Source organism: Oryzias latipes, chromosome 11 (assembly GCF_002234675.1).
Source record: "Oryzias latipes chromosome 11, ASM223467v1".
Classification (NCBI taxonomy): Eukaryota; Metazoa; Chordata; class Actinopteri; order Beloniformes; family Adrianichthyidae; genus Oryzias; species Oryzias latipes.
This window is the reverse complement of record NC_019869.2, coordinates 20,977,373-20,998,240: the sequence shown is the minus strand read 5'-3', so window position 1 is coordinate 20,998,240 and position 20,868 is coordinate 20,977,373. Positions and strand designations below refer to the sequence as shown.

At 42.4% G+C, this 20,868-nt stretch overlaps 2 protein-coding genes across 2 annotated transcripts; one reads left to right on the top strand and one right to left on the bottom strand.

Annotated features, from left to right (window-relative positions):
- Positions 1–776: 776 nt before the first annotated feature.
- Positions 777–4,545, bottom strand: umad1 (UBAP1-MVB12-associated (UMA) domain containing 1). Its single transcript, XM_023960050.1, has 3 exons — positions 4,175–4,545; positions 3,735–3,799; positions 777–1,725 (listed from the first exon to the last, which is right to left on the bottom strand). The coding sequence occupies exons 1-3, from the start codon at positions 4,248–4,250 to the stop codon at positions 1,435–1,437; spliced, it is 432 nt and encodes a 143-aa protein (XP_023815818.1). The 5' UTR covers positions 4,251–4,545; the 3' UTR covers positions 777–1,434.
- An 11,708-nt stretch (positions 4,546–16,253) lies between these two features.
- Positions 16,254–18,427, top strand: rpa3 (replication protein A3). Its single transcript, XM_004074158.4, has 4 exons — positions 16,254–16,490; positions 16,567–16,641; positions 18,012–18,123; positions 18,201–18,427. Exons 1-4 carry the CDS (start codon positions 16,392–16,394, stop codon positions 18,281–18,283), a joined length of 369 nt encoding a protein of 122 aa, XP_004074206.1. The 5' UTR covers positions 16,254–16,391; the 3' UTR covers positions 18,284–18,427.
- The last annotated feature ends 2,441 nt before the right edge of the window (positions 18,428–20,868 follow it).

Below are 20,868 nucleotides of genomic sequence, written 5' to 3'. Positions count from 1 at the left end.
CATACATTAAGAAAATTCAGCTAAAAAATTGTCCTTCTGAGTATTTCTTTATTCAAATCGTTGTGTGTCAAGAGATGAAAAATGAAATTTAACATAAAGATTGTATTTGTGACATAGAAAAACACAGTGGGAGGTCCCAAAGCTCCCCACTTTGCTCCACAGTGATTGCTTTGGGTTACAGACGACTAGATCGGCGGCCGTGGTGCAGCGGTAGGGCGGTCGACTCATGATCGTAAGATTGCAGGTTCGATTCCCGCCTTGCACGCCCATGTGTCAAAGTGTCCTTGGGCAAGACACTGAACCCCACCTTGCCTCTGGTGGGAGGTTGGCGCCAGTGTTCGGCAGCGGAGCCGCCATCAGAGTGTGAATGTGTGTGTGAATGGGTCTGTGACTGTAAAGCGCTTTGGGCCTTCGTAAGAAGATAGAAAGCGCTATATAAGTATACGCCATTTACCATTTATAGATCCATGAAAGTCTTCGCTTTCCTCGTCTGAGCTGGCATCCGGCTCAAAACTGTATGACTGTATGGCTCCAGTTAAGCTAGCCATTGTTGTTGCGCCTGTAATATTAGGTTGGGGGTGTAAACAGAGAGCTCTCAGCATCGGGGGGTTGCTCTGCTCCGCTCCAACAGTCCAGCCCACAACTCAGAGGTGAATTTATAATAACTACAACTCTGCAGAAACCCTTTTGTTGATTTTGGCAGAAAAAGAAAAGAAAATTCATAATTAAAAGACCACTGAGAACGCTTTTAAAACAGATCTAAAGATGCAGATAAATAAGGGTTGACATGTTTTTTTTATTGGTTCATACAGGAGTTGAAGGCACTGGTGGCAAGAGGGGGCTTTATGTAAACAGGGACGTGTTCCTTCCTTAAAGCTAAGCAGCCTAAATCTTCTGCAGAACGTCATCTGCGTAGAGTGCACATGAACAACGGACCATTTTCTTCTTCTCACAATAAACGACTAAGCGGATGAAAGGCCGACAAACGTTCCACACACACCGGAAAGAAGAACTGCAAGTCTTCCACTCACATGGATGGAGAGTGGAGGAGAACCTCCGTTCTCTGCTGGTCAGAGCTGCCTGACGAGCTCTCACCCTCTCTTCAGCTCCTCAAAGTTTCCTCTGATCTCATGGAAGTCCATGTAAACTTTAGAACGTTCTTACTTTACAAAACCTCTCTGTTGGACACATTTCTGTTTTCACCTTCATCATTGCAGCCTAAAATATTCTATTCAAGCAGCACAGGGGGCCTCTGTGCAGAGCTGGGATTGAAACTTCATGATGTCTGAAGGAAGGAGGAGTCAGATGCAGAACGTCCCCTCGTTCCTCCAAACCTGCTCAGCATTTCAGCTATAGGGTCACGTTTTTCACAGGTTTGCTTTATTCATATTCTCATGCCTGGTGGGGGCGAGCCCTGCAGCACCCTCCCTCCTCTCACTGAGCAGCGGTGCTGCGGAGCACAGAGGTTTCCAGGCTGAAGTCGTACTGGAAGCTGGACAGGCGGCAGTTCATGTCTGAGGACAGGAGGACGTCTGGGGCGGCGGGGAGGCCCGTCTGCATGGCCAGGATGTAGGGAGCCAGCGTGAACGGGACGTCTGCCAGCAGATCCGGGAGACTGGATGCAGCTTCAGCCCCCGGAAGCCCCGCAGTCTGGTCTGAGTGGAACACATCTGCTGTGACAGCCTCTGCAGGAGGAGGAGGAGGAGGAGGAGCCGAAGAACGAGGCTGAGGAGAAAGACCAGGAGTTACTGCTCCCCTTCAGACTGAGAACACACACAACAGACACACAATACAGACACTGACACACACACAACAGACATCCACAAACACATCAACAAAACAGTTACACATAAACACACACAAACAACAGGCACAAACACATCATAGACACACACAACAGACACAAATACACTATAGACACACATACACACACACGTGACAGATATGCACAAACACACCATAGACCTACACAACAGACACAAATACACTATAGACACACACAACAGACACAAATACACTATAGACACACACAACAGACACAAATACACTATAGACACACACAACAGACACAAATACATTATAGACACACACAACAGACACAAATACATTATAGACACACACAACAGACACAAATACATTATAGACACACACAACAGACACAAATACATTATAGACACGCATACACACACACGTGACAGATATGCACAAACACACCATAGACCTACACAACAGACACAAATACACTATAGACACACACAACAGACACAAATACATTATAGACACGCATACAAACATGACTGACATGCACAAACACACCATAGACACACACAATAGATACAAATACACTATATACACGCACATAAACATGACAGACATGCACAAACACACCATAGACACACACAACAAACACAAATACACTATATACACGCACATAAACATGACAGACATGCACAAACACACCATAGACACACACAATAGATACAAATACACTATAGACACACACAACAGACACAAATACATTATAGACACGCATACAAACATGACTGACATGCACAAACACACCATAGACACACACAATAGATACAAATACACTATAGACACGCACATAAACATGACAGACATGCACAAACACACCATAGACACACAACAGACACAAATACACTATAGACACGCACATAAACATGACAGACATGCCCAAACACACCATAGACACACACAACAGACACAAATACACTATAGACACGCACACAAACATGACAGACATGCACAAACACACCATAGACACACACAATAGATACAAATACACTATAGACATGGACACAAACATGACAGACATGCACAAACACACCATAGACACACACAATAGATACAAATACACTATAGACATGGACACAAACATGACAGACGTGCACAAACACACTATAGACACGCACAACAGACACAAACACACCATATACACACACAACAGATACAAATACAGTATAGTCATGGACACAAACATGACAGACATGCACAAACACACTATAGACACACACAACAGACACAAATACACTATAGACACACGCACACACACATGACAGACATGCACAAACACACCATAGACACACACAACAGACACAAATACTCTATAGACACACACGCACACACACATGACAGACATGCATAATCACATACACAAAACAGTTACGCTCAAACACACACACAACATTTGCACAAGCAGGCGCAAACACACACAAAAGAACAGGCACACATGAAAACTCACCTGAAGTACGCACACACACATCAGACACACGTACAGAAAACTGATAAGCATAAACACAAAGATGAACAAGCAGGCACAAACAACAGACATGCAAGAAAATACACAGCGGACACGAACATAACAGACACGCATACACAAACAAAAACAACAGACATGCATACGCACAACCACGCATGCGCTGACACAGGAGACCCGCATTTGCACAAAAACACACACACTACAGACATGCACACAGACACGCACAAGCTATAGATACACACACAGCAGACATGCACAAACACACACATGCAAACTACAGACATGCACACGTATGTAGGATCTCCACCCTTTTTCCAGCATGAAGAAGAACGTTCATGTGATTCTCAGTTTGGTTTCAGAGACTGAAAGTCAATCTTACAGTAGATCTGACCTGCAAACAAAGTCTCACTGTGTTTGTGTCTGAAAACTCCAGAGTCTGATCTTCTCTGCTCACCTTTAACGGCTGCACGATGACGTTTGTGGAGGGGACTCTGCTCCTCTTCTCCTCTACTCTTTCCCCTGCGTGTCAAAATGACATTTGTGAGATTGACAAGTCATTGATTCAGTTCAGATGCCCAAGCTTTTATGGTATGAAGCTGGACAGTCCTCATGCAAAAGAAACGGATTTTTTTTTTTTTTTTAAACTAAAAATCTAAATATCTGAGACATTAAATATGATTAAGTTTCTGCCCTTCCGCCGAACAGGTACTTCCTGATTGAAGAGGGGGTTGGCTTTCACTCAGTCAGTGCAGAGATCCGATGTTAACCTACATCATGATCTTTGTAAAATGGTCCTTTTCTAGGTTTATGAACAACATTTTCCTGTCTTAATCATACACAATTTCTAATTTCCTGCTTAACTTTGACGGTTGGCCTGTTGTTTGGGCTTCTTACCGAGCAGGACAAAGCCTCCCTCGACTTCCTTGTCAACCTTCTTCGGCTCTTTCCGAAGACCCAGGAAGTTCATCATTTTTGTTCAAATGAGATCGGACTTTTCTTCAACGGGGAAAGTGGGGCAGTTCTCCAGAACCGCTTTAACTGTCGCGGGAAATCCACCTAACTGATACTCGGTTCCGGCTCAGCTTTCACGTGTCAGATTCGCTCGTTTAGATTAGAACAAATAAACACCACCAAACAGCGTTGACATTTTCTGCGACATACCCGCCGCCTGACCTGGTGCCCGCTATCATGAGTCCGTGCGGTGACCACGAACACGGCATTTGGTTCCGCTTAGGAAGCCTGTGGGGTGACCAATGAGTTATATCACTAGAGGAGACACGCCCACTTCAGAAGCCTGGCCGACGGTGGCGGAGCGCGACGCCATCTTGGTGAGGTCGACGACGCCCACATGACATTGATTTCTATTGATTTTAGTGGTGTCTAAGTAGCTTTTATAAACTGTATATATTTTTAGATTTAAATATATTTATACATATATATAAATATATTATATTTTATGTATATATAAAATATATTATATTTTATGTATACATAAAATATATATATATATATATATATATATATAGATACATCATTTGTTGTATCTATCAGTCAGCCTTAAAAGCTCAAACTTGAATGAAAATGCATTGTTGCAGGACTTCTTACAAATAAAAAATTATTAGAAAGAATTTTTTAAATTAATTTCTAAACGTTTAGAAGTTTTAGACCTCTTTGACATGTAATTTAAATTATTTAGAAAAACCCAACAATAAGTCAATAATAATAATTACAAAATAAATAGTAAGTCAATACAAACAATAAATAACAATAAATAACTAATAAGTCAAATAATGATAAAAATAATTATATTATTATATTATATTATTATAAATAATTATATAATAATAATAATAATAATAATAATAATAATAATATTCAAAAGAAGTCCAAAAGTGAACAGTCTGGCCTCTTATCAAAATCTATTTCCACAAATGTTTTGAACAGCCAGACTGTATTACTAGTTGGTACCACAGTGATCCATCTGTGTTAACTCTTTTGATAGATAAGGCCCACTTTTTCCCTAAGTCTGAATCCATTGGATACCTGCAAGAAAAGTTCAGTCACTGAGTCAGAAATGTATAAATCTGTATTACTATAATAGCCTAGTCTGCTGTATACAGGTTTAGCAAAATAAAATGTACATTTATATTGACAGCAAAATAAATGTACATAATGCAGCATGTTGATAATAGCCCTGGGGCCTGTTTCAGAAAGGAGGTTCAACCAACTCTGAGGTTAAACTTGAACTCTGAGTTGGTCGATCGAGAGATTAACAACTCTGAGTTTTCTGTTTCAGAGATGCTGATCGGAGTTAGGTCAATCAATTCTGAGTGGACTGATTCGGAGGTAAGCGTGCGCACCGCGACTATAAGAAGCCATTATCAATGGAGCGCAGATATTACGAGTCACCATGGCAACCGTGGAAAAAAAGAGGTCTGCGTATTTTTCGCCAGCTGAACTTGACGTGCTGCTGCAGAGTTACAGTGAATATGAGCACATATTCCGGAAGAAAAGCAACACCGCTGCATCTGCAAAACAGAGACAGTTAGCGTGGGAAAACATAGCTGCTCAAGTATAAAATATTGGCTGTAATAACTTTTTAAATAGCGTAAGGTGTGAAATAAAAAATGGCGATATTTAGGTGTACTTTTGAAGTGTTATTCCTGGTGTAAATGCATGAAATGCTGCATAGTGTACAGAACCAATCTGGGGGAAAATGCATTTAACGTCGGTAATGTTTAGGGGACTTTTTTGTTAACCTTCCCCTCTTTCAAATGTTGGTCAGTTTAATATTAATACATGCAATTGTGTTTTTAAAAGTGAACTTTTGTCTACCCTTGTATTGATCAAGTGGTATAGGTTTATATGGGATTAAGAAAGTAAGCAGTACTAACAAATTGTGTTTTTCATAAAAGTAATTGTTACATTAATCTAATTCAATGTCCCTGATTTCATTTTCATGTAGATGCATTCCTGCAGGAATAAAAAGAACATGGCAGCAGCTAAAAATGAAGTATAAAAACATAATTCAATCAGGTCAAATTTGAGCATGTCATGCATGTAGGCTTTGTTGACAATATTTGACATATGAAACATCTACATATCTAATGTTGTTTTCATTGTATATATGTAATTGATTGCAACGAAAAACGGTAACGCTCAAACAAAAACGTATGGGGAAATGACAAAAAATCGAGTCTAGGTCTCAAAATCCTCGCACGACGTAAATGTAATTCTCTACGAATTAATGCAGCCTCCTCGTCTATTGGGTCCTCCAAAAAAGGACAAGCCATTCTTGTCACTTGTCTCTGTGTGACGGAAATGTGGACAATGAAGGTTAAAGCGAAAAATACCGCTTCGTCTTTAAAAAGGGGAGGGGACCGGCAGAAACCTTGAGTTTAGGGAATTAAACCTGCTCCCGACCAGCTTAGGTTCACAGCATAAGTAACCATGGACACTGACTCAGAGTATAAGTTACCTCTCTTTCAGAAACGGGTTTGACTTACTCTGCTTTCTCTGGTTTAACAAACTTCCCATTCTGAAACGGAAAACCCAGGGTTTCCCTGATTTCAGGGTTAACGCACTCAGAGTTTACACTTAACCTCGTTTCTCAAAAAGACAGGCCCCTGCAGCATCATGCATGTCAACATGTGTTCTATTAATGAAGCCCCTGCAGCCTTAAAATAAAATAAAATAAAATACTTACCTGTGAAATGATACACCTACCTCCTTATTGGACTAATTTATCTGATTTTGGCAGTTGAAACCCGCACAATGAACTGGCATTATGCAATAAATGTGTTCAAATGCATTCGTTGCAGCAATAACTTGACCTCACCAAGATGGCGGTGCTCTCCTCCCATGGGGAACCACGTGATGTCTCCTCTAGTGATATAACTCATTGGGTCTGACTCTGCACTGACTAGTGGTGAGTGGCGGATTTAAAAAGAAAAACTTTATCATTTCTGTTTTTTTTTTTTCTATTTTTACCTGTTTTATATTGCTGTCCTTATGACGTTTTGAGTTTTTGGTTCATTTCCCTGGCAAATGTGAAAATGTTGTCTTTTGCTCATAGTGTGGAGTGCCAATGTTTGGAATTGTAGCAACCTGGGGGGATTCCAGAAAGCAGGTTATGCTAGCTCCCACGGTAAGTTTGAGGCTAAGGAAGTTGATAACCTCAGCTTTCGGGTCCAGAAATGGAGGTATGTTTCAGGCAATGAGTTATATCACTAGAGGAGACATCACGTGGTTCCTCATGGGAGGAGAGCACCGCCATCTTGGTGAGGTCAAGTTACTACTGTGAACTATGTGAACACATTTTTTGCATAATACCAGTTAATTTTGCGGGTTTTAACTGCCAAAATCAGAGAACTGAGTCCATGAAGGAGGAAGGTATATCATTTCACAGGTAAGTACTATAATTTTTTTTCTTTTAATGCTGCAGGGGCTTCATTAATCATACACATGTTGACATGCATGATGCTGCAGGGCTTTTATCAACATGTTGCATGATGTTCATATAATTTGCTGTTGACATAAATGTACATTTTATTTTGCTAAACCTGTATACAGCATACTAGGCTATTATAGTAATATAGATTTATACATTTCTGACTCAGTGACTGAACTTTGCTTGCAGGTTTCCAATGGATTCAGACTTAAGGAAAAAGTGGATTTTAGCAATAAAAAGAGCTAACCCAGATGGATCACTGTGGTTACCAACTAGCAATACAGTCTGGCTATGTTAGAAACATTTGTGGAAACACATTTTGATAAGAGGCCAGACTGTTTGCTTGAAACCCAACACCATACCATCTGTGTTATACCAAATTGATCACTCACATGAATCAGTATAAATCTATTGTTTTTCTTTGTTGTTGTAGTTGTTGCTTTTCTAGGGTAAATCTATTGTTCACTTTTGGACTTCTTTTGAATATTTATTTTATTATTATTATTATTATTATTATTATTATTATTATTATTATTATTATTATTATTAATAGACTTATTTTTTTATTATTTATTGACTTATTATTTATTTATTGTTTGTATTGACTTACTATTGATTTATTATTATTATTATTACTGACTTATTGTTGGGTTTTTCTAAATAATTTAAATTACATGTCAAAGAGGTCTAAAACTTCTAAATGTTTAGAAATTATTTTTAAAACTCTTTGAAATTATTTTTTTCTTCGTAAGAAGTCCTGCAACAATGCATTTTCATTAAAGTTTGAGCTTTTAAGACTGCCTGTTTCTCTTCTTTAACAAAAACAAATGATCTATCTATATATATATATATTATATATATAAATATAATATATTTACATATGTGTATAAATATATATAAATGTTAAAATATATAGTATATAAAAGCTACTTAAACACCACTAAAAGAAATAGAAATCATTGTCATGTGGGCGTCGTCGACCTCACCAAGATGGCGTCGCGCTCCGCCACCGTCGGCCTAGCTTCTAAAGCGGGCGTGTCTCCTCTAGTGATATAACTCATTGGTTTCAGGGTAGGTCAAGTTGCCATGGCAACTAATGCTCTGAACATAACCTGGTCTGGAGCAGGTTTAGTTGAAGGTTAGTTTGTCTTCAGAGAGGTGAAGCAGCATGGCGTGTCCATTTGAAGATGATTTAGTGGATGAAGAAGCTCAGATAATACTTTTTCCACCATGAGAGGGTGATAAGACCAAATATGGATGTTGGAAAAATAAACATTTTTACTTTGATCTAACTTGATTATTTGCTTCACTTAAGATAATTGAAAATCTTTTTTTTTTTGTTAAGTCAGTTTAAAAATAAAAATAAAACCTGGCTTTTGGTACATGGAATGTCACCTCCCTGGGAGGGAAGGAGCCTGAGCTGGTGCGAGAGGTTGAGAGATACCGTCTAGATATAGTCGGGCTCACCTCCACACATAGCCTGGGCTCTGAAACTCAGTCCTTAGAGCCCAAGGTGAGAGGCGGCGGGCTGGCGTGGGCTTACTCGTGAGCGCCAGCTCAGCCGCCAAGTGTTGGAAGTTACCCCGGTGGACGAGAGGGTCATGTCCCTCCGCCTCCGGGTGGGGGACAGGTCTCTAACTGTGGTTTCGGGCCGAACAGCAGTTCGGAGTACCAGGCCTTCTTGGTGTCTCTCGAAGGGGTACTGGAAAGTGCCCCAACAGGGGACTCCATTGTCTTCCTGGGGGACTTCAATGCCCACGTGGGCAATGACAGTGGCACCTGGAGGGGTGTGATTGGTAGGAACGCCCCCCCTGATCTGAACCCGAGTGGTGTTTTGTTATTGGACTTCTGTGCTCGTCATAGTTTGTCCATAACGAACACCATGTTCAAGCACAAGGGTGTCCATCAATACACCTGGCATCAGGGCACCCTAGGCAGGAGGTCAATGATCGACTTTGTAGTTGTTTCAGGCGACCTTCGGCCCTGTGTCCTGGACACTCGGGTGAAGAGAGGGGCAAAGCTGTCCACCGATCACTACCTGGTGGTGAGTTGGATTCGCTGGCGGGGAAGGAGGCCGGAAAGACTTGGAAGACCCAAACGTACTGTGAGGGTCTGCTGGGAACGTCTGGCTGAGCCCTCCGTCAGGGAAGTCTTTAACTCCCACATCCGGGAGAACTTCAAACAGGTACCGAGGGAGGTTGGGGACATTGAGTCCGAGTGGACCAAGTTTTCCTCCTCCATTGTCTCTGCTGCTACTCTGAGCTGTGGTCGCTAGGTCTCTGGTGCCTGTCGTGGCGGTAACCCCCGAACCCGGTGGTGGACACCGGAAGTAAGGGATGCCGTCAAGCTGAAGAAGGAGTCCTACCAGGCCTGGCTGGCATGCGGCACTCCAGAGGCAGCTGACAGATACCGGCAGTCTACGCGAGCTGCGGCCCGGACTGTTGCGGAGGGGAAAACTCGGTCCTGGGAGGAGTTCGGTGAGGCCATGGAGAAGGACTATCGGTTGGCTTCGAAGAATTCTGGCAAACCATCCGGCGACTCAGGAGAGGAAAGCAGTTCTCCACAGGCACCGTTTTCAGTGCAGGTGGGGAGCTGTTGACTTCGACTGGGGACATTGTCGGGCGGTGGAATGAGTACTTCAATCCCACATCAATAGCATTACTCGGTCAGCCTACTTTCATCTACGCAATATTAATCGACTCCGCCCCTCCCTCACCATCTACTCCGCCTCCATTTTAGTTCATAGTCTGGTCACTTCTCGTCTCGACTATTGTAATGCTCTTCTCTTTGGTCTTCCCAACAAAACTCTAAATAAGCTTCAATTGGTCCAGAATTCAGCTGCCCGCATCATCACCAGAACCCCCTCCTTCCATCACATCACTCCCGTTCTCCATCAGCTGCACTGGCTTCCAGTAGCCTTTAGGATTAAGTTCAAGCTCCTTCTCTACACTTTCAAAGCCCTCCATAGCCTGGCTCCCTCCTATCTCTCTAATCTCCTCCATATTAACACTCCCTCTCGCTCTCTCCGGTCTTCTTCCTCCCTTCAGCTCTCTGTCCCTCCGGCCCGTATGGTCACCATGGGGAGCCGTGCCTTCAGTCGCTCTGCTCCCCAACTCTGGAACTCTCTCCCCCCAGACCTCCGTAACACTGATTCCTTTCTGATCTTTAAATCCAGACTCAAAACCTATCTGTTTAAGCTTGCATTTCCGGAACACAATTTCTCATTCTCTGTCAGCTGATTTTACTAATGAATCCAATTTATTTATTGTTTTTAACATGTTGTGATTTTATTGTGTTTTACCTGTAACTTTGTACAGTGACTTTGGGTGTTTTGAAAGGCGCTTTTAAATTAAATGTATTATTATTATTATTATTACTTCGAGGATCTCCTCAATCCCACTGACACGCCTTCTTTTGAAGAAGCGGAGAGTGAGGACTTTGGGGTGGGGCTGTCTATTACCTGGGCTGAAGTCACTGAGGTAGTCAACGAGCTCCTCTGTGGCAAGGCCCCGGGGGTGGATGAAGTCCGCCCTGAGCACCTGAAGTCTCTGGATGCTGTGGGAGCGTCTTGGCTGACATGTCTCTGCAGCATCGCGTGGCGGTCGGGAACCGTACCACTGAACTGGCAGACAGGGGTGGTGGTTCCCCTCTTTGAGAAGGGGGACCGGAGGGTGTGTTCCAACCATAGGTGAATTACACTCCTCAGCCTCCCTGGGAAAGTCTATGACAGGGTACTGGAGAGGAGAGTCCGTCCGATAGTCGAACCTCGGATTCAGGAACAACAGTGCGGTTTCCGTTCTGGTCGTGGAACAGTGGACCAGCTCTACACCCTATCTAGGGTGCTGGAAGGATTGTGGGAGTTCGCTCATCCAGTCCATATGTGTTTTGTGGATTTGGAGAAGGCGTTCGACCGCGTCCCCCGTGGCATCCTGTGGAGGGTGCTCTGGGAGTATGGGATCCGGGGAGCCTTACTGAGGGCTGTCCGGTCTCTGTATGACCGGAGTAGGAGCTTGGTTCGCATAGCCGGCAGTAAGTCAGACCTGTTCACGGTCCACGTTGGACTCCGGCAGGGCTGCCCTTTATCACCGGTTCTGTTCATAGTTTTTATGGACAGAATTTCTAGGCGCAGCCAGGGGCCGGAAGGGATCTGGTTTGGGGACCACAGGATTTCCTCTCTGCTTTTTGCAGATGATGTTGTCCTGTTGGCTTCATCAAACCGGAGCCTCCAGCATGCATTGGGGCGGTTTGCGGCCGAGTGTGAAGCGGCTGGGATGAGGGTCAGCACCGCTAAATCTGAGGCCATGGTCCTTGACCGGAGTAAGGTAGTTTGCCATCTCTCGGTGGGTGGAGTGTCCTTGCCCCAGATGGAGGAGTTTAAATACCTTGGGGTCTTGTTCACGAGTGAGGGAAGATCGGAGCGTGAGATTGACAGGCGGATCGGAGCGGCGTCCGTAGTTATGCGGTCGCTCTATCGGTCCGTCGTGGTGAAGAGAGAGCTGGGCCGAAAAGCAAAGCTCTCAATTTACCGGTCGATCTTCGTTCCAATACTCACCTATGGTCATGAGCAATGGATCATGACCGAAAGAACGAGGTCCCAAATACAAGCGGCTGAAATGAGCTTCTTCTGTAGGGTGGCTGGGCGCTCCCTTAGAGATAGGGTGAGAAGCTCGGTCACCCGCGGGGAGCTCGGAGTAGAACCGCTTCTCCTCCATATCGAAAGGAGCCAGCTGAGGTGGCTCGGGCATCTAGTCCGGATGCCCCCTGGACGCCTCCCTGGAGAGGTGTTCCGGGCATGTCCCACTGGGCGGAGGCCCCGGGGAAGACCCAGGACACGCTGGAGAGACCACGTCTCTCGGCTGGCCTGGGAACGCCTCGGGGTCCCCCCAGAGGAGCTGGACGAAGTGGCTGGGGTGAGGGAAGTCTGGGCATCTCTGCTCAGTCTGCTGCCCCCGCGACCCGGTCCCGGATAAGCGGAGGAAGATGGATGGAGTCTAAAAATAACACGTAGTTTTCAGACAGTTATTTTGCTTTCATTCAAATTAATTCAATGAAGTAGGTGTAACTTTGGTGCTGCTGTTAGATCGGCACCGCAAGGGATTGTGGGATATCATTCCCTTTGCCTGTCTGGACGGATTTGGGTTCAAGTGTGGGTTTTTGACCAAATGTGTTTAGTTGTTTAGCTGTTTTACTGTGTTTTACCGTGTTTTGCCGAGTTATTTTGTCCTACTGTGCTCAAGCCTCTGCACCATGAGGGAGAGGGAGGGAGAAGATGATGAGTTTATATATCACCCCTACAGTTAAATGGTGTAATAACATCGTCACAAAATTCCTAAATGATTGAACGCACGCAGCATTTATTGTTTTGTTCTTTTTACTGTTATAAAAATGAGGATCTGCCGGCTCAAAGTTAGACATATGAGTGTTCAAGAATTTTAATTCATTATGATGGAAAAAAAATTACTTGAATTAGAGTAATAGGACATTTAGTTAAATAAATATGTAATTTGAGTTGTATTAACAACTATTGAGTTTTAAAGATGTAAGAAATTAGGTTGAATAAATTTAACTAAATTACTTGTTACCAATAGAAGTAATTCATTTAAGTTGGCAAAATTGGATAAGTTATATATATATATATATGAAAATGGAAATAAGATCAGAAACTTGTGCGTTTACTTTGTCTGTTCTTCTACAACAAGCAGAAACTCTTTCTTTTGATGATGCAGCCGTGTTACTTATTTGATGGACGTATAATCTTCATACGCTGTCATTAAAACCTCAGACTCCGTCTCACTGAAGTATAGCGCTTTCTTCTTTTTCACCACGCGTTTCCATGGTGACTCCGGAAATCGGCGATCTATTGAGAATGTCTTTATGTACCTGCTGTGCACGAGCATTAACCCAGGGTTACCAAGTCGAGCGTAATTACGCTAACTCATATCCGGTCTTTTGGAACCGACATGCCCACAGTAGGCAAGTTCAGGCGGATTTCAGCCAGAGTTCAGGCTTAAAGTCAGGCTAGTTTAAACATGCTTCCTGGAATACCCCCCAGGGGGTTAACCCCACCTTCAGCCCTTAAGACTCATGGGAAGTGGGGAGTATTCTCTTTTGTATTCGCCATATTTTGTAAGTTTTATTTAAATTGTCTGTTGTTTTGTATTGTGTTCAATAAAATAAAATAAAAACATGAGTGAGAGGGCTGGAAACATAAGTGACATCTTCTGTTTCTATTTATTCCTCCCTGAGACTTAACGGGGTTGTGCCGTGTGAGGGTCCTGGACAGCTCTCCAATGAAGCCACTGTATTGGAAGATCGGTACCAGCTGGGTCGTTACAGTATGTTAAATGTATAAAATTGTTTAAAAAGTTCATTGAAAAGAAAGTTGTGTTAGCAATGGGAAAAGATTCTGCCAGCACAATATTTTTATCCTTCAAAGTGAAAGAAATCTCTTTAACTAATCCATAAATCCTACCAATCCAGACAATATCACAAAGTTTCAAAAAAGACATTGTTGTAAACTGTTCTTTTTGTCAAGAACACCCTGACACCCTTGTACATTTATTTTGGTCATGTCCCTTTTATGCTAAACTCTGGACTAAAGGTTGTAACTTCCACCCACATTAACACAGACTTCCACCTTTGCTTAAAATGTGTGGCCTCATTTTTGTGAAATATTTGGCCTCACCCCCTGTCCATCTCATAAAAAAGAACATTTATAAAGAATTAATTTAATCTCATATTATTTTCATGCAAGTGGCACATACTTAAATCCAAATTTACAAATAATACTCCAAATTTTTCTATCATTGTCAATGAAGTCAAACAACACATGAACACATTAAAATATTCTGACAGTAAGGAAGCGATTTAAACATCCGATCTGTGCGTCAATTTCAATGTCTTTGTGTAACGTGTAATCGTAAACCCCTGGCTTGTTCTTTTTCTGGTATTGCATTGCACTGTTTTGTATTGGATTGTTGTGATTAACAAAGCTGTTGGGGGAAAAAACCTGTCTTAGCATTCGAGTTTCACCTTTTTAGATGCACACTATAATTCTTTTAAAAATCCACCCTTTCCCCTCTTTTTTCCTTGCCCCTTGGCAAATGTCACAACAAAGAACTGCACTGATTCAAAAGGAAACTAGAAAAAGTAAATCTATCTAAAAATGTTTAATCATTTTTGTTGCTACAGAAATGACAAACTATCGGGGGAAAAAAGTGCGCTTACCGCCAGAGCCTGCTAAACATTAATGACATCTAATGACTATCTAAGTCTAAGTCATCTAAGTTGTGATGCCAACTTAACTATGCATACAAGATAAGACAAGATATGAACAATAGGAGTCAGACATAAGAAAAAGTAAGTGTTAAAAAAACTGAACTTGGTTATTTTTGTTTCTACAAAGGGGAAAAAACATAAACCAAAAAAAAATTAGGATTGTATCTGGTGTTTCCTAATGAGTTATTTCATGAGGCTGTGTGTCAAAAGCATTTAATAGTGTTTAAAATGTAATAATTGTCTGATTAAAAGAGTTTAATCCTTTAATCAAAAGAAAAATGTTTTATGCTGTTTTGTAGTTTTGGATCGTTGAAGTCTCTGTGAGCAATAAATATGGATGTCTAGAAATGAAAATATAAATTTAAAAAACTAGAAGAAACAGCAGAAGATACAATCAGGATTCTGGTATTTGCAGTTTTTGCTTGTGTGAGGAGACAGGGGGAATTTAATTAGGGCTAAATTTAAAGGTTTTTGGGATGAAGATCCTAAAAACCTGGAACATGGAACTTTTAAAACAATAGACAAACAACTGTTCAATTTTAGCATGACCAGAACAGCAATTGAGAAGATCAAAGGTGCAAAGAGTCATGATGTGGATTTACTGTCGGATGAAAATAACAGAATTCAGGGCTGCAGCTGAAAACAAAAATTAAAACAGAGAAAAAATACTTATTTATTGCAAATAGAAGAACTAGTGGGAAATCTGTTGACAATGAAGTGAAAACAGCAAGATTCTGATGTGTAATATTCTTAATAATCATTTGTTTTGGAGGATGTTTGACAGATGTTGGATTTTGCAGGTGATACAGACATTTACATCCTACTGATGAAGCAACACCAATGCATGAAAACACTTAAAGGATAGTATATTCAAAAAACTCCCAGGCTCTTAAGCTCACCATGGTCTCCCAGAAATGATCGTTTACAAAAAAATATCTTTATTTATTGCTTATAATTGTTATTCTTACTATTTTGCAAATGTACATCTTTTTTCACAAAAGAGGTAATCACACTAACTAAGATCTAGCCTGTCCCTTCATGATAAATAACAGAGAAGGGAAGATTTCGAGATTACATTTTCGATTTCAAGCAACACAAACGTTTAAACGTGTTGTATTGAATCCGTTCAGACAGTAGGTGGCGGTAAAAACACCAATGAAGGCCTAATCTCCCTGAAACCGCTTAGATGAAGAAGGAGGAGGCGTGTACCTAGAAACTAGGCGTTTGTTTTACTCACCGTGTTCTTTTTTTGCTTCAACAAATTCCACCGGTTTTTTAAGCCCACTGTTCGTCTCCACCCGCGTTACAACGCCCGGTGTAAAAACAAAAGACTCCCAGGCTTCCCGCGCCCAGCTGCTTCAGTCTCGTGTCTGTGGCGGGAAGATGGCAGGAATCATAGATGTTCCGAAACCCCGAATTAACTGCTCAATGCTGCTGCAGCACATCAACCAGGCGGTCTGCTTCGTGTGCCGGGTGTCTAAGGTCGGTTTCGTTCGAGTCCTGTGGGGTTTGGTGGTGACAGGCGTTTCAGTTACCGAGTTTTTACTTTGTGTTGTAGGTTCATCCCTCCGGGAAGACGTTCACGGCGGTGGACGGAGAGGGGAAGACGGTGACCGTGGAGCTCAACTGCTGTGTGAGTACGCGCACACACAGCAGCCCCGTGCTGCTGGGACTCCCGTCCAGTTCCTGTTGGTCCATAGGCTGATATTGGATGTTTAAGACATTGATTGTGTAAAGTAAACCTGTTTTTCGCATTTTTAAACAACTTTTAACTTCGTAGTGACTTTACCTTCCTAAGAAAAAGAAAAAAAACTCTCACGACATGACTGTCTCCAAACTACGTTTCGGAATGACTTAATTTGACAACATGTACTTTATTAAAAAGACAAATTGGCAAATGGCAAAATTAAATTAATGTTTTTTAGTGTGTTTTTGTATGATTTATCTAATCGTTTTGCTTATCTTTGTGTTTGCATCGGTGAGCATTCTTATTCCCAAAAGTATTAAACCTCACTGCCTGCGGAAGTCCCGCCCACAAACTATAACGCGCATGTCTGACAGTTCTAAGGTACTTCCTGTTCCATGAAACATTTGAATGTTTTTGCTAGATAGATCACTGAACAAATGAAATATTATTTAAGACTGTCTGATACACAAATGCATATGTCTTTTTTGTTGTTGTTGATTCATGAGAAATTAAATCAGAAAATATGTTTTTCATGTATTTATAAAAAAGATGTTATAAATTTAATTCTTAATCTAAATTAAATACTGAAATACTTAAATACTGAAAAAAATCTACAATTATATTTCTAGTTGTATTTATTATATTTTGCTTTTAGATTTCTCATAATTCATCAATTAATCACGATGGATGGACGGAGTAGTTTGGGTTCATGTTCTTTATGCAATATAATTTTTTTTTTGCTAAGTTTTAATAAAATCGGAATAGATAAAGTTATAAAGTTACATTCATCCTATCTGTATTATTTAGGAAGTAGTGCTACATTTGCTGATTCCAATTGCCAAAAGCCTCCCACTGCTGAGAGATTTCTTTCTTTCTTTTTTATGTTTACATTTGTTTTTCTTTTCTTTTTTTGCGTGTCATCTTAAAGTTGTGAAAGATCTTAAAAATAATGAACACAAAGGAATTCTTAAAAGGCCTAAAGTCTTTTCTTCTAAAGACTTTAGGTATATATTTCGACAATTTTGAGTCTGCACCCACAGAAACTAAACTGAAATCATGCTTTTTTTTCTTAAGGTGGTGGACTGATCTTTTGTTTTTGTGTAAAGTTCCATCAACTACAGAGATATTGTGAGTGCGCTTTAGGTCCGGTTTATACTTCAAAAGGGTTTGTAATCGCTGGCGTCCCTGTGGTCGCACGGCTATTGAAGCGAAATTGCCACAGTCGCTGTAAAATAGTACCCCTGCTGGTGACGTCAAACTCTGTCAGAAAAAAAATGTCTTTTTAGCACTGAAAGGGGGTGAAAACTTGTTTCCAGCTGGAGGAGGAGCTGAGCGGCGTGGTGGAGGTGATCGGATTAGTGTCCAACAAAGGAGTCCTGATGGCCGCCACATACAACCTGCTGCGAGAAGACCGCGGCACCCCCTTTGGTGGGAGTCCAGTGAAGCTCTGCTAACTCTCCAGGAAATAGTCGGCGTCCCTAACTGTCTCTGTGTCTGTCCGGCAGATTTGGAGCTGTACAACGAAGCCCTGAAGGTCATTCATGACTTCCCCCAGCACTACCCGTTCGAGGCCGCCGTCAGCGGCTGAGCCGATGCCGTGGCTCTGACCCTGCCAGAACTCATGTAAAATATTGTTAAATTAAATTTTAGTTAATATCCAGAATAATGTGTCACTGTTTTTGGAAAAACATTCATTCTTTTCCTTGGTTAATAAAGTTTTTGTTTTCTGTAATTTCTCGTGTTTTTGATCTTTTAGTTTGAAATAAAGAAGCTACAATTTTGCTTTTTTTAGCAGCAAAGAGGCAGGTAAACAAAAGTGATCAACTGAGGATTCTTTTATCACATAAGACAGCCAATCAGAGGCAGCGGGGAGCAGGTTTTCACACAAAGTGAGCATGAGTCATCAGCTGGTGTTGTTGTTGGTGAGGAAATTTTTTGACCTTTAGCGAACTACAAAACAGAAATGGGGGGAAAAATGGAGATCTGTCCAGGAAATAGACTTTTTCCTTTGAACAACTATTCTACAGAGCTCCTTTCATCATCACGTTTGTGTTCAAGCAGAGATGCAGCCACATGTCAGTCTAACGTCAACTTAGTAACACATGATCCTATTTTATCTGTCAGCAGGCATCGTTTATCTGTTACCTCCACCTGATGAAGTCCTTGAGAATAGAAAAATTAACCAGAGCGGTCAGCAGGGGGCAGTGTGAGTTGAGAAGCTCTAGATAGACAACTTTATTTATCCATTTGGGAGGTTCCCACATGGAAATTGACATCTCCATCGCATACAGCACTGGTTGACATACATATAGGAGAAAGCAGCACAGTAACTAGAAAAATTAGAACAGTAAGAAACAGTTTAAATATCTGCAAAACAGCATATACAAAAAAAGGTCATTCAGGCCCTTTCCCTTTCTGTCGCCCTCCTAAGTGGTGGTTAAAGAGTTTGATGGCACGGGGGCCAAAAGAGTTCCTCAGTCTATTAGTCCTGCATCTTGGGAGAAGCAGCCTCTTGCTGAAGGTGCTTCTCTGGCTACTGATGGTCGTGTGCAGAGGGTGGGTGGCATTGTCCAGGATACACTTTAGTTTTTTGAGTGTCCTTCTCTCTGCCACAGTAGCCAGAGGGTCCAGCCTTGCGCCAACCACAGAACCAGCCCGCCTGATCAGCTTCTCCAGCCTGGAGAAGTCTGTCTTTGAGTTGCCCCCCCCCCCAGCACACCACAGCGAAGGTTAGAGCGCTGGCGACCACAGACTGATAGAAGATCCCCAGGAACTTCTTGCAGATGTTGAAGGATCTTAACCTCCTCAAGAAGTACATCCTGCTCTGGGGCTTCTTGTACAGCTGCCCGGTGTTGCTCGTCCAGTCCAGCTTGTCGTCCAGCCACAGCCCAAGATATTTATAGGTCTGCACGACCTCCACCTCCTCCACTCCTATCAGAACTGGTCTGGGGTTGGGTCTGTCCCTCCCAAAGTTGACGACCAGTTCCTTAGTCTTGGAGGTGTTGAGCTGTAGGTTATTTTTGTGGCTCCAGACAACAAAATCCTTCACCAGGCTCCTGTACTCCTCCTCCTCGTCGCCACTGATACACCCCACGATGGCTGTGTCATCTGCGAACTGCTGGATGTGACACGTGTCCGAGTTGTAGCAGAAGTCCGCGGTGTACAGGGTGAAGAGGAAAGGGGAAAGTACAGTCCCCTGTGGAGCTCCCACGTTGCTGACCACAGTGTCAGACGTGATGTCCTTCAGCCTGACGTACTGTGGTCTGTCGGTGAGGTAGCTGGAAATCCAAGCAACCAGGCACGGGTCCACTCGCATACTGGAGAGTTTTTCCTGGAGTACAAGGGGTTGGATGGTGTTGAAGGCACTGGAAAAGTCCAGGAAAGTAATCCTTACAGTGCCTTTTCCCTTGTCCAGATGTGAGTGGGCTCTGTGTAGGAGGAAGAGAATGGCATCCTCTACTCCATCCTCTGCCCGGTAGGCGAACTGTAGAGGGTCCTCAGCGTGCAGCACCTGGGGTCTGAGGAGCTTGAGGAAGAGCCGCTCCAACGTCTTCATCAGATGTGACGTGAGTGCCACCGGTCGGAAGTCATTCAGCTCGCTGGGCCGGTTCTTCTTGGGGACCGGAACGATGCATGAAGTCTTCCAGAGGGTGGGCACTCTGCCGAGTTGCAGGCTCAGGTTGAAGATGCGTTGTAGCGGCTTTAGAATGGGAAGAGCATCTTGATGAAAACCTGTCCAATGAACAGCTGGGTCACTTGCCTGGATGGAGCAGTTTCAGATTCGACAGACAGCATCCCCCTTTTCTGTAACAATGTTGTTGTACTTTTTATGTCAGTTCAATCTTTTTTTTGTCCATTTCCTCTTGGTGTCCTCATGTAATGAAGGATTAGGTTTGACTATACCTCATCTGTTCTCTGGCAGCTTTGCCTTCAGCTCTGCGTCGTCTTTTCAGTCAAATTCATCTGGGACAAAAGGCTGATTTGCTTTCAGAACCTGATCCATTTGCAGCCGGTTTTCAGTCTTCTGTACAACAGAGAAAGCACTTCCTCAACAAAATTGAAGATTTTCTTTGAGCTGCTACAGTTTCAGGGGCACAGAATGAGACGTCTTAGTTATTAACCTGAAGGGATTTAATACTTTGTGCTGTGGTTACAGGGCAGAGGTCACGAGCG